This window comes from Cydia strobilella, chromosome 26 (assembly GCF_947568885.1).
Source record: "Cydia strobilella chromosome 26, ilCydStro3.1, whole genome shotgun sequence".
Taxonomy (NCBI): domain Eukaryota; kingdom Metazoa; phylum Arthropoda; class Insecta; order Lepidoptera; family Tortricidae; genus Cydia; species Cydia strobilella.
Genome location: NC_086066.1, coordinates 7806928 through 7824453, shown reverse-complemented (window position 1 = coordinate 7824453; position 17526 = coordinate 7806928). Strand labels below are relative to the sequence as shown.

Genomic DNA, 17526 nt, shown 5'->3' with positions numbered 1-17526 from the left:
ATATAATTGCATGTAAAAACAAGAATAATGTTTTTAAAAAAAACCTAAAAGCTTTTCTTACCGAGAAAGCATATTACTCTATTATAGAATTTTTGACTGAATTACCTAATTAAGATTTACTGCATGACATAACCCTGTTTTGACTATTATTGTTTTCTGTGATATTATGATTAGCGTGTCGCGACAGTCGATCCGATCGAGTCAAGTCGGATCGGTTCGACAGTGTCGCGAAGATTTAAATAAGATATTGTCTATGGGACAAAAGTTTGCATAACATTATGGACGGCCATTTTGCCGTTACAATAGAAGAAGAAGATAGATCTAATAATGTGATCTGATATAATGTGTGCTATCAAGTGTTATTATCAAGAAGCCAAGAAAGGCGACGCGCAGAGTCGGTGACCACATGGGCTGGTTTACCTGAAAGCTAAGTGTTTACTGCTTTGTACCTATTGTCTTATACTATTGTACAATTATCTTGATTTATAACTTAATAGCCATCTTGCTGGTTGCCACGCGGTAATCCGTGGATCCAGTAAGTTTGTACCTATGAGTTCACGATGAAGGTCGTGGAAGTTCTTTGGAGCCCATCTTAGGTAAGGCGGACTAGGTAATTTATAGATTATGTAGGAGAGAGGTGGCTTCGGCTGCTGGCGTCTCCTTCGTCAGTGTGTAGGAGTGACCACAGTGTGGCCGGCTCTAGGAGTTCTGTGGCTTTGGCTGCTAGGTTCTCCTTTATCCTGTGCAGGAGTGCAGAGGTGACTACGGTCGCTATGTATTCCTTTATCAGCACGAAAGGGTGGCGGCTTCGGCCGCCAGGCGCCCCCCTTATGATTATAAATGTGCAGCTGCGTAAGTGGTTGACACCCGGCAACCTACATCCGGCCGGGTAAGATGGTTCTCATATATGTTATAGTAACGAATAGATATTATGTAACTCTTATTTATGATTGATGGAAGATGCCATCATCCTTAGAAACATATAGACATAAAAGATAGAGGTTTAAACTCTCATACTTAGTGGTAGACACTTAGTGATGCGTCATTTCATATAAACCCTTTTAACCACAGATGGTGCATAAGGCAGATGAGCGAAGCAGATTATCAAGACTACAACTGGACTGTGAGGTAGGACTAACCACTCCTCAACCCTCACATACAATACCATTTATTCCTATTGTCGCGGCGTTCTGGACTATTATGGTAGTCTTGTATATTTGCTTGTCTATAGTGTTCAATACGACAGCGTCGCGACATAGCGTGTCGCGACAGACGCGAATTTATAACACCCAAGACGAATTTCCTTGCGGCAACACCTAACAGCGCCCTCTAGGTGGAATTGTGGTAAGTTAATCCGATGTGAAGGTTAAAGCAGTAAAAGACAATATGGCGCGTGTGAATAAGCAAGGCGCGCGAGTTCTCGAAAGTGATATAAAGTGAGGAAGTCTACAGCTGTCCAGAATCATCTAAAGCTAAGTATTTTATCTGCTTAGTGGCTCGCAGTGGTGGTATGGTTTCTCTATACGATTATCTCCTTATTTGTTTCGGCTTGCCACGGTCTCCGCCGTGGAAGCAATAAGTTTGTGTGAGTACAACTTGCTACGGTCTCCGCCGTGGAAGTTGTGTGGAGCCCATCTTAGGTAAGGCGGACTAGGTAATTTATAGATTATGTAGGAGAGGGGTGGCTTCGGCTGCTGACGTCTCCTTTATCAATATGTAAGAGTGACCACAACGGTGGCCGACTCTAGGAGTTCTGTGGCCTTGGCTGCTAGGTTCTCCTTTATCCTGTGCAGGAGTGCAGAGATGACTACGGTCGCTTGGTATTCCATTATCAGCACGTATTATGCATGTACTGAGCACACACTTTGCGAAGGGCGGCTACATTGGTAGCTGATATATCCTACATCCGGCCGGGTAAGATGTGGCTCGCTAGTAAAGATGTTATATTTATGTGTGGGGTTAATTGTTAGGAGAATACCATGTTCATAGAGCAATTTCACCCACAGATCTCGGTGCGATAATACAGCCGCCATAAATTAAGCGAAGCAGAGACTGAGGCTCCTCTGGCCCTGGAGTAGAGCAGAGGTCCAGAGAGAGCGAGGATGAAGAATCCTTCATAGTATATGAAGGTATGTATGCTAAGCATTCTATAACTTTTACACCCATAGTAACATTATATTTGTTGCCGCCTTCCCCCTTTTACGGTCTCATTTATATACCGTAGGCGGCTAGGGGAGAGGCGGCCACAATGGTGGTCAATGCTGGGATGCAGCAGATAAAGAACCAAGGCTTATATTATACATATAAAGAATGCAAAGCATACATCTTCACTATAGGCATACATTTACAATCGAAAATTATAGATGGCGCTACGAGTAGCGAAAGTTTTATATTTGATGTATACGTTTTAAGGTAATTTCTTACGATGTCTGGTTCGGCATTAATTTGGGCTCGATTAAATAAAGAGGCTGGCATTAATACTTACTAATTGAAGATAATTTGAGTAAAAAAGGTCATGTTTTTATTCGCGTAACCGGCAGAAAATAGACATTGTACGGACTGCCAACATGAAGAAATTGCATCATGGTGAACGGAAATGGCAGAAAGACGTTTCTATTAAAGATGTATTTATTTTCCAATTAGAAAGGAGAAGCTAACTAGTAAGAAGAATATACAGAGATAAAAATAAAATTTACTGAAGCATTTGTCTGTATTTATCAATTATGATACTTATTATTTTTATATTAAGTGATACTATTGAGTAATAGTACCTTAGAGTTACCAACATAATCGCAAGAATAGACTAGGCTAGACACCTAGGAAAGGCCCGAAGTCAGCGACAGGTGTTGCCACTTCAGGAAGACTACCCAAGAAGTCGGCGGAAATACATGGATCATCGGAACTATCAAGATAACTAAAGAAAAGGAAAAAATTTAGTTACTAAGTGGATTCGACTTTGAAAAGTTATGCGATAATTAATTACCAATTAGACGGTTAGGTAGTTACGTTGTAGCAAACTATACCTAGTGATAAAGAGGTAATATATTTAAGTTTATGAATTTAAGATAAATTGATTGTTTAATATTTTTAAAAGATTAGCACATTCAAAAGGAGTATGATAAGAAGGTAAAAAAGAATCATAATGACTAATTGGTATCTTATAAGAAATATGCGCGTAGTAAATGAGAGTTTGTATACTCTTTATTTGCTTCGTGTATCATATTATACCTTTTATCTGGTTCCAAGAAATAGAGTCTATCATCATTTACAAGGAATTAGCTTGGAAAACGTGAGAATTTTCAACAAGAGTTCGAGATTCGTTCCGTATTTGATAAAAATTTAGGGAGAAGTTGAGTCGACTTTGGCAACATTGACTGCTGAACCTTACACTTTACTCGCTTCGCCATTTTAAATTGTTGGTGGCCGGTCCTGATACAGTCGCAAGCTTCCCCAAGAAGGCTCAAAATTTAAAGGTACAGGGAATTCGCCGCCGCCAACCATACCGGACAAGACAACCTCGGATTTGACAAAAACCCCTGATTATACAAAGTTACTCGGACTAGACTATCTCGGTAAGTTTTTAAACATTTTCTTTGTAGTGATAGTACCTTATTCTAAAATATAGGTACAGGATCATCATTTACACCGGCGTGGTCGAGGACAACCATGCGGTGGCCATGATTATTTTAAGGTTAAAACAAAGAAAAGTATTAAATTTAATGAAGTTTCTTTCGTTATTGTGTGAATTACGGGTCTATTTCATCCTTTTATTGAATTGTTTTAACTTTCTAGAAATTTACGAGATGAAATAAGCTTATACGGTATGGTAATAAAGTTCAGTCGTAGAAACTTCTAGAACATGGCGGATCTTAATATTTTCACAAGTTACAGGACCTTTTAGAACATTCTCACGGGTTCTAAGATAGATAGTTCGGTATTTTTCCATTTCATTATACTCTTATTGGAAATTCAAAATACAGTTAACTTCCCTTCTAATGGATCTTATGAGTTCATAAGTAAAGTTTTATTTGAGGTTATTTTGAATAATCACAGATATGGAAAGATTTAGTACCTGTCATTTGAACTAAAATTACTTGAGGGAATTTATACCCAATTTATTTTACATAAATTAGCTACGAAAGGACAGGTTATGTTATATTATATCATTCATAACAATTGTGCTGTGTATAGATATAAGCTGACACTTTCTTTGCAGGTATTATAATTATAATTATGTGTTCCTGGATTTATTGAATAAGTGTTTCTTTCAAGTGTTCAAATACCAATAAATAATCAAACAATTGAAGCTTCCCGTCGAAGAAGAAAGTCATTTAGTAGTGTTCACCTTTGGTGATGATCCTCCTAAAGAAATACACAGCCCTATAGTCACTCTACAGTTGCTGTCAAGAACAAATAAGAAGATAGTTATACGGGTTAACTGCGTAGAACGTATTTCAAGAGGGTACATACCTAATGTCAAGATGAAGGACTTACCGGAGACATATGTACTAGCGGATGACGGTTCGTTAAGCGGGCCAGTACAGATTCTGGTCGGAAACGAGTACTATTGTAACATAACCTATGAGAAGAAAGTACAATTGGACAGTAACCTGTTTCTGATCGACTCTGCCCTTGGTTGGATAATAAGTGGTAGAACAGAATCACAACTTAGTGACGAACCGTACGTAGTGACTTACACTCAGACTTGCATTGAAACGAAGCTTCATCAACCAGACCCACCTCTTTGTGATGCTGACATAAAGAGCCTTTGGGAACTAGAATGTATAGGTATCAGTGATTCCCCAAGAGCAACTAGAGAAGAAGAAGCGATCAAGTATTTCAACGATACTACAGTTAACCTAAATAATCGTTACACGGTAAGCTGGCCTTGGATAACTTATCCACCTGACTTACCTAACAATTTTGGAATGGCCTTTGGTCGCTTATCAAGCTTATTGAAGCGTATGGATCAAGACACGTTACTAGCGTATAGCGATACTTTTAAACAACAATTAGATAAAGGTATAATAGAAATAGTACCTACTTCAAGAATGTCAATGGGTAACCTCGTGCATTACTTACCTTTCCACGGAGTACATCATCGAGGGAAACCTATGAGGATAGTTTATGATGCTAGCTCTAAGAGTAGCAAGGATACGAAAAGTCTGAACGAATGTTTGTACAGAGGACCACTCATGTTAGAAGACCTCACTGGCTTACTTATAAAATTTAGAACCCATCAAATAGGTTTAACCTCAGATATTGAGAAAGCTTTTTTACAGATGGCGTTGCATGAAAAGGATCGTGATGTTACCAGATTCTTGTGGCTCAAAGATACCTCTAAACCGGTATCTCAGGACAACCTACTATACCTTAGATTTTGTAGAGTACCATTCGGCGTCATTTCTTCACCGTTTTTACTTAATGCAACTATCAAACACCACCTGTCCAAAGCGGAAGACCAACAAGTCAAACAGAAAGCGAATGACATATATGTAGATAACTTTGTATCGGGTTCCAACACTACGGATGAAGCGATGGAGCTCTACAGAAACCTAAAAGGGTCTTTTCAAGATATTTCAATGTCACTCAGGGATTGGAGTTCGAATTCTAAGGAATTCATGAAGAAGGTTTCTGATACATATAAAAAAGATAAAGTAAAGGTACTTGGGTTAGAATGGGACATCAAAAGGGATACTCTTCAGTTGAAGCCTAACTTGCAAGAGGAAGCGGTAACAAAAAGAGGAGTACTGAAGACTATCGCATCAATCTACGATCCATGTGGTTATGCTGCACCCTATACCCTAGCGTCTAAACTTTTTCTACAAAGACTTTGGAAGGCTGGAGTATCATGGGACTCACCGTTATCAAGCGAACTAACGGAAGAATGGAACATAATCCGACAGAATTTGAAAGCCATTGGAGAAGTGTCGGTGGACAGATGCTACATAAAGACACCAATGGAAAGGAACTACCAACTACACTGTTTCACAGATGCCTCTCTACAGGCTTATGCAGCATCAGTTTTTTTAGTTTGCGGTTCAAAGAGAAGTTTCATTATGGGAAAATCCCGTCTGGTACCGGTAAAAGACCAGGAGAGTCTCAAGATACCCCGTCTGGAACTTTTAGGAGTACTGATTGGCAGTAGGCTAATAAAGTTCGTTCTTAAGTTTCTTCAGCAGAAGATAGTAAGGCAAGTCTTGTGGACCGACAGCCAGATTGTTGTAGAATGGTGCAAATCTGATAAACTGTTGCCACCCTTCGTTGCCAGGCGGGTAGAAGAGATCAGAAAGAATAAAGATCTGGAGATCAGATACCTTTCAACAGACCTGAATCCAGCAGACGTAGGCACCAGACCCACCTGTTCGAGAGAGGACAGAGAGAAATGGCTGACTGGTCCACAATTTATAGTAGAAGATCCTAAGACGTGGCCAACTACATCTAGCAGTGGACCAACCAGTTCTCTCTTGATTGGGGAGGGTCTTGGAATCCAAGAAGAAGAACCGATGGAAACAGTTGATCCAGACATACCCGAAGTTAGTCCGATGGAAACGAGACATAGTGCAACCGCAAAAGAAGTAACCGCACAAGAAAATGATCAGACGCCAGATGATAAGTTTCTAAGGTTGAAAGAAATTCAAGCTGAATACTTTCCTCTAGAGGTAGAAGGAAAAGTAACTAGTTTAAGTTTGAATTTAGGCGTATTTAAAGACATAGATGACTTACTAAGATGTAAAGGTCGTATGAAACATGCAGACTGGTCATTTGATAAACGCTACCCTATACTTATACCGAAAAATTCAGACTTCACCAACGAAACTATAATGAAGATTCATCGAGAAAATATGCATGTTGGCGTGAGTCACACGTTAAGCAAGATAAGGGAAACTTACTGGATACCACAAGGAAGAAGCAAAGTTCAAAATATTTTGAGGAAATGTCCTGAATGTAAGAAACATGACGGAGGGCCATATAAACTACCGGAAACTCCTGCTTTACCGAAAGAGAGGGTTAATTATAGTTCTCCATTTACATACGTTGGCACAGACTACCTGGGACCACTTCTAGTTAACAATGGGAATGGCAGTTGCAAAAGGTGGATTAGCCTCTACACATGTTTAGCTGTAAGAGCCATTCATCTAGAAGTTGTAAAGGACCTAACGGCGGAAGAAGGTTTAATGGCCTTACGTAGAATGATCTCAACAAGAGGAGTACCTTCTTTGATAACGTCTGATAACGCGGCTCACTATAAGTTACTCTCAGAGATTCTTCAGATCCCATACTGCTTAGATAAGGAGATAAGATGGAAATTTATACCACAGTTAGCACCATGGCATGGAGGTTTCTACGAAAGATTGGTCGGTTTAGTTAAGAACTGTATGAAGAAAACTTTACAGAAACATCTATTGAACGACAGCCAGCTCGTTACAGCGGTAAAAGAAATTGAAGCAGTTCTGAACACAAGACCATTAACATACGTGGATTCAGAGCCTGATCATGTACTAAAACCATCAGACTTCCTTACCATGGGAAAGTGTATTACTATGGAAACGTCGAATAAGGATCCTACGTCACAAGGGACGGTGACTAAAGATAACCTAATTAAAGGTTGGAAGAAAGCACAGATAATTCTACGAGAGTTTAAAGAGATGTTTGAGAACAGGTACCTCCTAAATTTGAGAGAAAGATATTCCCACCACCCTAAAGAACCTAGGGTGACTTCAAAGTTAGAACCGAAGATAGGTCAAATCGTGCAGATTAAAGGTGACACGAGGAATAGGATCAACTGGAAAGTTGGGAAAATAGTATCTTTAAGGGAAAGCGCCGATGGATTATGTAGGGTTGCCACGGTACGAGTAGGAGATACCGAATACACAAGATCTATCACGCATCTCTACCCTTTAGAGATCGAAGAGGGAGAAGAACACTGTAAACAAACATCACCTTATAACGAAAGCGCAGAAGAACCTCTGCAGCTTCCTGACCTTCCACCTCCATCTTGCGGGAACGTTGACGTCCAAGACGTTGCTGAGTCTCCTTCTGAACAAATATTCACTCCAGTAACAGCTAGAGATGATCCAGAAGAAGAAGTTCTACCCTATGCCTCGCCAGTAGAGGAAAGGAGTTCCTTCAAACAAGTAGTAGAGTCTACATCTAGTAAGTTAAACGAGCCTAAGCCTAAGTCTATGTCCGAACCAGAACCACTCGCAGTCGTCGACCCCGAGTATTACGACCACACTGATCCCGAGCTACACCACTTGGAGGAAATTGCGCCAGAAGGACAAGAAGACGAATCAAGACCTAAAAGAGCCGCAGCTCTTCGGGCCCTTGAAAAGATTAAAGAATGGACCAGCAATCTAGTCGCTGTGCTTCTGCCTGAGGCGGGGAGTGTCGCGACAGACGCGAATTTATAACACCCAAGACGAATTTCCTTGCGGCAACACCTAACAGCGCCCTCTAGGTGGAATTGTGGTAAGTTAATCCGATGTGAAGGTTAAAGCAGTAAAAGACAATATGGCGCGTGTGAATAAGCAAGGCGCGCGAGTTCTCGAAAGTGATATAAAGTGAGGAAGTCTACAGCTGTCCAGAATCATCTAAAGCTAAGTATTTTATCTGCTTAGTGGCTCGCAGTGGTGGTATGGTTTCTCTATACGATTATCTCCTTATTTGTTTCGGCTTGCCACGGTCTCCGCCGTGGAAGCAATAAGTTTGTGTGAGTACAACTTGCTACGGTCTCCGCCGTGGAAGTTGTGTGGAGCCCATCTTAGGTAAGGCGGACTAGGTAATTTATAGATTATGTAGGAGAGGGGTGGCTTCGGCTGCTGACGTCTCCTTTATCAATATGTAAGAGTGACCACAACGGTGGCCGACTCTAGGAGTTCTGTGGCCTTGGCTGCTAGGTTCTCCTTTATCCTGTGCAGGAGTGCAGAGATGACTACGGTCGCTTGGTATTCCATTATCAGCACGTATTATGCATGTACTGAGCACACACTTTGCGAAGGGCGGCTACATTGGTAGCTGATATATCCTACATCCGGCCGGGTAAGATGTGGCTCGCTAGTAAAGATGTTATATTTATGTGTGGGGTTAATTGTTAGGAGAATACCATGTTCATAGAGCAATTTCACCCACAGATCTCGGTGCGATAATACAGCCGCCATAAATTAAGCGAAGCAGAGACTGAGGCTCCTCTGGCCCTGGAGTAGAGCAGAGGTCCAGAGAGAGCGAGGATGAAGAATCCTTCATAGTATATGAAGGTATGTATGCTAAGCATTCTATAACTTTTACACCCATAGTAACATTATATTTGTTGCCGCCTTTCCCCTTTTTACGGTCTCATTTATATACCGTAGGCGGCTAGGGGAGAGGCGGCCACATAGCGTGTATTTTTATTGAATTTGTATGCCAATAGGCACGACATAGTGATACTGAAATATGTATTTAACATCTTGTAACTTACCTATGTTGAACAAATAAATCTTTGAATCTTTGAATCTTTGACAGTATAGTTGGTCAAGCGAATCTTGTCAGTAGAAAAAGGCGCGAAATTTAAAGTTTCTATGGACCGATAACTCTTCGCGCCTACATTTTTTTAATTCGCCGCCTTTTCCTACTGACAAGATGTGCTTGACTAACTATATTTGGGTGGATTAATAGGCGTAACACACTACCGCACTGCACCGCGACCTTGGTGGGCCACACCCGTGAGTGAGAGCGAGAAAGAGATAAATCTTTATCGCTCTCACTTGTGGGTGCGGCGCCCCGTGACCTTGGTGCGGTGCGGTATTGTGTTAAGGCTATTAATCCACCCAACTATAGTTAGTACGGCACCTAATATTTTTTCGCATTTCTGTGTTGGTCCCATAGCGAAAGTTGTTTAACTGACTTACATATTTATTCACCTGGCAACATACGGCTAAAGGTTGCAAAAAAAACCCCTACCTTATAAAGAACAGTTCAAGGTTTCCAATGATGCGTGACTGTCATGATGCCTTCATTCAAGTTCGTGATTCTACTGATCGCCGTTTCGACTTCCGATGCCTCCGTATACGGCTTCAAAACATAATCAAAACCCAGCACCTCCAAGGAATGGTTAGATTCAAACTCTGTCGAAGTAAATGACTCAGTTCGCTTTCCACCCGTAGTTTTAGAATCACACCTACTCGTCTTTCTCACCCTTTTCGGCATTCTCGGACTTGGTGAAATGACACTTCGACGCTTAAATCTGCATACCCTTTCTATATCGCTAGGTTCTTTCGTTGTCTCGAAATATATTTGTTTACGCTTCCGTTTATTTTTAGCAATGTTCAGGAGCGCGTCGTACATGCTTTCGGGCTCTTCTTGCGTGTTTAAATCTATTGCCAATTGTTTTTTCAAAAGGGTTAGAAGATTAGGCTTTTTAGGCCTGCTTTCTTCTTTCAAGTATGCAGACTTATCAGTAAACGTGTATTTTTTTATGTTTTTCTTTCTTCGCTTCACGTTTTTATGTGGTGTTAATCGCGACTTATTGTTGTAATAATCCGCCAGCTCACGACTTTGATCGTACACGAAATCCTGGTCTTCGATTGTGTATTGCTTGGAATTATATTCTTGCAGTTTCTGCGCTACAGGATCGTCTATCTCAAATTTGATATCAGAAGATTTGCGACTGTGTACATCAGGATTTGTAGCTACCTCTTCGTCATAAACTGCCTCGATGAGGTCTTTGAAAAAGGTATAGATCTGATCGTCTTTACCCTCTGCAGTTTTTAATTTATCATCCTTTGGTTTACTGTCATAGTTGCAAATATATTGCTGTAATAAAGTAGTGTTATCTCTGTTTTCTTTGTTCGGGAAGATGGTGGACCAGTTAGTATCGAAAGATAAGTCTCGGGTTATTTTCGAAGACGTTGATGGCGTTTGTAGATCCTTTCGGGTCGTGATACTTTCCGCGTCTTTTGCGTGATTCTGTTTATTGGATCTGAACTTGTTCATGTTTTTATTCTCTTCCACAATATTCCTTGGTTTATTCTCATGTTTTGACTGTTTTGATGTTCTGGAGCTCTGATTTGGAAGCTTTTCAGGAAGGGTCCTCTTTTTACGTTTTATGAATCGGACCGCGGGGTCTGCAGTGCCCAGGAGGCGAGTGTAGGTCGAAATGTTGGATTCCTTCGGGGCAGATGTTAGCAATTTGGGTGCTTGTGGCCTAGGTATTGGCTGTGCTTTCGATTTATGCCTTTTGTTATCTGAAAATAGTTAGTTTTGTACTACCTACGAGTATGTATCTATAATCTATGTAACCTATACTTTTATATGTTCATTGACGTCAGTCTGCATAATTCCGACCTGTTAGGTACCTACTTGTCTATGCAGAAGATGAACGCAATAGGTACCTACAAGAGCCCTAAACTTAAACCTGTCTTATAGGGATCAGGGAATAAACATAGAACATGCGGCCGCCCCCAATTCTGGGGTCTAGCCATAGTAATATCCCTTTGATTCAAAATATTTACCTTCAGCGGGCAATTTAGAGTTCACCCACTTCTCAACGTATACTCCACGCCTTTTAATATTTCCCATCTTGTGCCCCACGTCGCCGGTACTCAAGTTAGTTTTCCTGGTGGTACTAGGGATGGCTCTGTTCGAAGACTTAGATCTCAACAACGCCCCTCCAAATAATACTTCCATAGTTTCGATGAATCATTACGGCGAAATTGTATATTTTTTAATTACTTTTTTTACTCACATTTTGATTTTTTTGTTATTTATGTCAATGACCATGACACTTGAGTGTCAATATTTAAGATAGGTACCTATTGGATTTTTTTAATAAAATGGTTTGTAATTTTAAACTAAGCGTATTTTTTATGAGGAAAAAGGTAGATACCTAAATCTTCTACACGTAGATCAAAGAGTAGTATATTATATGACGTAGATATAGGTCTATATTAGGTACCAATGAGGGCTCTCGTTTTTTTGCTCACCAGTTGGCGCCTCTGTTGATGGTGGTCCAAAAGACTATAGAACATCTGTCAGTCATTGAAGTGACAAGTGACATTTGACATTTCGAACTATGGAAAAGACCACCATCTACACTAGCGCCCCTAGCGGCGAATTCATACGCGTTAGCCCTCATTAGGTACTATCACATTTTATCGGATAACTTTTTTGACCCTCTCCTTTGATCGATCACAATTTTGATCACAATGTTCCGCTGAAAAAAGTTAAAAATGCCTAACGCATTTTTAAAATAATACCATAATCTAGATGGGTCAAATCCAAACGTCAAAAAGACAAACAATGAACATTTCAAGCGAAAACCTGGCATTTATCAAAATTACAGTGAACAATTGCTAAAATATGAATACGCAAAAAAATCAAAGAAAAATCCAACTAGGATACAAAGATCGCGGAGACATGATGCGTAGAAACAAAGAGCTTCACTCGTCCGGTCCTCGCGATCGTGGCGACGTCAAGAAATGCCTCAAGAAAGTATCTAAACAGCTATTTAAAACAGCGAAAGCAGAAAGTGTGAAAACTGATCTCGTGTCTCGTTCGACGAACACATTCGCCGAGTCTCTTCCTTTCAGCTTTGAGAATCAAACAAGCGCAGATGTGAACGTGAAAAAATCTTTGGATTTTCGCAAGAGAATTAAGGACAGATACACATTTAAGCGGCATGAGGTGTTGAGGAACGAAGATATTAGTCAATTCAGTGGTGAGTTTACATGTAGGCTACTTAGTATAGAAGTAGGGGGATGGTAAAGTGCACTCGATCCCATGGCGCCCCCACAAACGGCAGAGAGGATACGAAATGCCGGAGTGGGTTTAGTGGGTGTGGGGCCAGGTTCTCCCTCCCCTCTCGCCAGTTGAGAGGGGACAGGAGCGGCGAGTCCCGCACACCCCCCCATCAATCTTCATCAATCATCATCTTCTCGCGGCCGGGGGGACGGTGCGTAACAGCATTCGCCCACTCCGTTAACAAAAAAAAAGGGGCAGGCGTGGCTCACTCGTCGCGTCGCGTTACTACAAGTACATGCGGCCCACACCAATTTTGGTGTCTAGCCATAGTAGGTTGTCGCGCACCGCTACGGAACGGACGCCTCTTCGCGCTTGCGCCACCTAGCAGTCATATCTGTCGTAATAGACGCGTTATGTTAGAGAGTGAATCTTCTGTACCTAGCACTACTATTTATTCTGTGGTAGGGGTCTACCTACTTCCCAGTCCCGAAAAGCAGCCCGAAAATATTAGTTTTTAGTACTGTATTTAGCCGTATAAGGCAAAAAAATAACTATTTTTTAGCCACCCTGTATAGTGTTGTGCTCATTATAATGAGGTATACCTGAAGTCGGCAGATCACTCCACATATTCCTAGCTAATGTACTAGAAGAAACCCTTATCTATTTTCAACTCCCTCAGAGAACTCACTAAGATATAGATGGTGCTTTTCCTACTTTAATTTCCGTACCTACAATTACTTACATTTTGTGCCTGCGGCAGTGGTCGGTCGGGTAATTTTACGTCTTAGGTTGCAAGGAAATGTCAGTAGCGCCATCTAGGTAAAACTATTATAGTTCCAGTTTAGTTGGGAGGAGATCCCTCATAGGTATACCTATGAGGGAGCAAGCCTTTGTACTTTAAATTATACATATCTTCTGAAACCTGTCCTGTCGGTGTTTCATACAAGTGTTTATTACTTACTATAATAAGCTTGACGAGGCAGGCGACGTAGTGTTTTTCTTATTTGGTGTTTTTTTACAGATCCGCTAAAGCATAATTTTGAGTATGACGAAAAACAAAAATCAATACATTTTCGAGATGCCAAAAAATCGGATAGAGCTTCAATACACAGAGCCGTCAGCGCTATGAAATTTAAACGCTCGTCTAAGCCCGACGATTTGGTGGAGCACAAAAAGTCACCAGAAACAGACAAAATTATCACTAGAAAAGCCAAGCCGGTGATAAAAACCATTACGTCGAAAATGGACGCGCGCGTATACAAAGCGGTAAACTTCGTCGAGCAGAACGCTCGAAAACAGCTGCACATAAAAATACCTAGAGACCCTAAACCAAACTCAAAAACACCAATTATTGCTGTAAAACGTAGTAAAACAAGCACAAAGCGGCTGCGTAAAAGAACAGTGCCTTCGCCGTCTTTCAAAAGTGCGGATTCAATGCCTACTGAGATAGCGAAATGGGTACCGGAGTCCGTCGACCAACATACGAGGCCGTATTACGACGCTTGGGTGAGTAAAACCGCCACGGCCTCCACGAAGTTGTTAAAGGAAGCTAGTCTTGAAAAATCCAAACTGCTTCAGAGGTTAGAGTTGAGGATGAAGAGATCACCCGAGCTTATGTTTCAAAAGTTTGCCGAAGAACAGTATGCGGGGAGGATACGGGTTAGGAGGCGCGGGGAAAAGTGATGTTCTGTCATGTGCTGTTTTTAATTTATTTAGAAACAAACAGTCTTATAAAACATGTAGGTGAATAAGCTGACAGCTAGAATTTATTACAATGTAGACCTATAGTTTCCTGTATGTAAATTATTAATAAAACTTAATACTATGAAATGCTATCTGAGACAACAGTGAAATTAACAAATAATGAGATAACTTAACCTAGCTTTAATACTAATTTAATAGAGAATAAACTTTCTTCTTAAATAACCCTAACGAACTGCCAAATATATCCGCGTTCATACACTTTTCATTATACAACCTGCATGCGCGTTTAATATATGATTGCTGTGCATATTTAGTGCGACATGTCCCAACACTGAACAGCATTTTGCTCCGACAACCACGTTCTGTTCTACGAGGCACTCGAAAACCTATATAAATAAAATCCTGTTTTGTAAATAAGAGACGTTTTTGTCATTTAGTATTTTTATTTATCAAGTATAGTCACAAGTAATTTACTAAATATACTTCTAAGTATACATTACAATAAGACGTTGGAGTCACGAAACTTTTCCCAGGTAGCATTTATACGTCATTATGACGTCAGAGACATCATTGTGACTTTATAATGACGTCATTATGACGTCGTGGACGTCACTTTGCTACCTGGGTTCCATTCTGATAGTTTTATACAGTTACGTTTTGCAGTTTGTTGCGAAAATTTTCCAATAACTTAAAAAGTTCTTAGAAACTTCTTAGGAAACAAAGGAAGATCGTTTTTGAAATGGAAAATATCAATTCCTATACAAAAATATGAGAAATTTTCGAAGATTTTTTTAATGAACATTTCGTAATTTTGGAAACTTTCCCACGGCACTTCGGTAGTTACATTGAACCACATATTTTACCTTCTGTTACCAATCGATCGAGCATCATATCCAACGGATCTTTACAGAACAACACTGTTAGGAATTTATGTTCAAATGTCAATCTTACTCATAGAATACCAAAGAGAATTAAGTAGACAGAGTGCTCACTTCATACATCGGCTTTGTTACCAAAAAGAATATTATTTTCATAGTCTACATCTAGCGGCAAGTAGCGGAACTCTAAGTACTGCTCCGTTCTGACCAAAGATAGATATAACTCCGTCTCCGTAATAGATGGATACAGTCTAAGGAAAAAAACGTGCTTCGAAAATCAAGAAAATTTGATTCTCGTTCAGAGGGCGCTACTAGTTTTGGCCTAAAGTCGTATAGATGGCGTTGACGGTTTTGTTTGTTATTTAACAATTTTAACGCATATCAGTGAAAGAACATGGGTCAAAATCATAAAAATAATTAATGCAAATAAAAAAAATCATTTATCCATATCTAAATACATTCTATCGTATTTTTATAAATCTTCATTTTTAGTTTTAAAGTGTGTCGACAGATGGCAGTGAATTTACTGGGGTTACAAAATTTACTATGACAGTACCGCTCTAGTATAAGTTACTCTATGGTTCTGATTACTCCGGTTATAATATTAGCTAAAAATCGTTGAGCATTAGACTTTCCGTTTGCCGCGACATCTAGTGTCGAGTAGCAGTACTGATAGTTCCGCTACTTGACGCTAGATGTAGACTACGAAAATAATAAGCTTTTTGGTAACGACACCGATGTATGTAGTGAGCAATCTATGTCTTCTCAATTCTCTTTGTAGAATACAGAACCCATGTTTGAAGCAGGGATCGTCACCGGTAACTAAAATCTAAATATCGCCCTGCTTTCTGAATATTTATTTGATTTTTGTGGCTTTCCATACAGAAGCCTCCTTCCTTATGCTTTAAGTGCAATACGGACGTCCATCTGTTATTCCAATAGAAATTGTGATAAAAAGGTCCCTCCCTATTACAGATGAAGCATAAGCAGGGACCGGACAACCCTTTCCGCGATAAAACCCTTTCAATGGGCGACACTTAAACACGGCTAACACATTGAAAGGCTTTCCCTTTTGAACTGCAAGCCCATTCATACCCTTACCTTTGACCACCCTTTGACCGGAGTTATATCTATCTTTGCATTGACTTACCCTTACCGAAAAGCTAACCAATAATAAGGCTAGCTCTTAATAAGGGTTACCCTTATCTTTAAGCGCTTTTTATACAGGTTTCCCTTTGCGTGAAAGAGACAGGATTAGTATATATCTACGGTAGTGTATGAAAAGGAAAGAAAATATATTGCCTAGTCAAAGAACGCCGCCGACGATCGCTCGGATTCGAAGTAATGTGTGCTTTATGAACAAGGTAGACGACTTAAATTAGCACGCTTATATGCTATAAGGGAAGCCCTTTATAAGGCTAACCCTTATAAGCAATATGCAAGGTGTTGGTGAGCGGATGATAAGGGTTTTGTAAGGGTATTTGGGCTACCGATTACTCAAATGTGGTAGCTTTATATAAGGGTTTTTAAAAGCAAATCAAAGGGTTTCGTCTGGCAAAGGGTATGGTGAGTTAAGCTTTATGCAATACCCTTATAAAACCCCGATAAGGGATAGCGGGCCGGTCCCTGAGCATAAGCATTCTCTGATGGAAAGTCACATTCTAAAGTAGTATTTAAGTAAGGACAATGAATTATTATAATATAAATAAAATGCAATAATAATTACCGGTTTTGTATGAAAACAACACTATATTAATGAAAAAGAAAACAATGAAAATGAAAATCTTTATTTCAGGCAATTAGAGGCTCATAAACAGATACCTTAAAACTAGCATACTTACATATTATAAATAGTAGATTGTTGACCCAGGGATGAAAGGCACTCATTTCTGCCGAGGTATTTTGGCGCTCGAACGCAGTGAGAGCGTCAATAGTCCGAGGCAAAAATGATGCCTTTCACCCGAGTTAAATACTCTACTTTTCATTTCGAATAAGAGGAAAGTAAAGTGCACGTGTTTTTTCAAAAACATGAAGATTTTTATAGTATTTTTTGAGGGTACTTTCAATTAACAATTCAGGCAAAAGTATCGTTAATGGAAATAAATTGTATAACAAATCCATTTAAACATTCGTGAAAAATTAAAAAAAAAATCGTACTTCGAACGTAAAATGCTCTAGTGCAGACACATATCATTTTCTGCACACCTTTTAGAACAACAATGAC

General features: G+C 40.0%; 3 protein-coding genes across 3 annotated transcripts; 2 read left to right on the top strand and 1 right to left on the bottom strand.

The window, feature by feature from the left end:
• The first annotated feature begins 4481 nt into the window (after positions 1-4481).
• On the top strand, positions 4482-8414 carry LOC134753073 (uncharacterized). Its single transcript, XM_063688835.1, has one exon. It carries the CDS (start codon positions 4482-4484, stop codon positions 8412-8414), a length of 3933 nt encoding a protein of 1310 aa, XP_063544905.1.
• A 1543-nt stretch (positions 8415-9957) lies between these two features.
• Positions 9958-11743, bottom strand: LOC134753072 (uncharacterized). The gene is made up of 2 exons (XM_063688834.1): positions 11493-11743; positions 9958-11225 (listed from the first exon to the last, which is right to left on the bottom strand). The coding sequence occupies exons 1-2, from the start codon at positions 11665-11667 to the stop codon at positions 9958-9960; spliced, it is 1443 nt and encodes a 480-aa protein (XP_063544904.1). The 5' UTR covers positions 11668-11743.
• A 456-nt stretch (positions 11744-12199) lies between these two features.
• On the top strand, positions 12200-14408 carry LOC134753370 (uncharacterized). Its single transcript, XM_063689255.1, has 2 exons — positions 12200-12697; positions 13742-14408. The coding sequence occupies exons 1-2, from the start codon at positions 12340-12342 to the stop codon at positions 14401-14403; spliced, it is 1020 nt and encodes a 339-aa protein (XP_063545325.1). The 5' UTR covers positions 12200-12339; the 3' UTR covers positions 14404-14408.
• Positions 14409-17526: the final 3118 nt, after the last annotated feature.

Excerpts from the sequence above, each read along its gene's own strand:
- LOC134753073 (XM_063688835.1), top strand. The coding sequence starts at position 4,482 with ATGAAGGACTTACCGGAGACATATGTACTAGCGGATGACGGTTCGTTA.
- LOC134753072 (XM_063688834.1), bottom strand. The coding sequence starts at position 11,667 with ATGGAAGTATTATTTGGAGGGGCGTTGTTGAGATCTAAGTCTTCGAAC. Across the intron at positions 11,226-11,492 it reads CTCTAAATTGCCCGCTGAAG|ATAACAAAAGGCATAAATCG; the intron begins GTAAATATTTTG and ends AACTATTTTCAG.
- LOC134753370 (XM_063689255.1), top strand. The coding sequence starts at position 12,340 with ATGAATACGCAAAAAAATCAAAGAAAAATCCAACTAGGATACAAAGAT. Across the intron at positions 12,698-13,741 it reads AGATATTAGTCAATTCAGTG|ATCCGCTAAAGCATAATTTT; the intron begins GTGAGTTTACAT and ends GTTTTTTTACAG.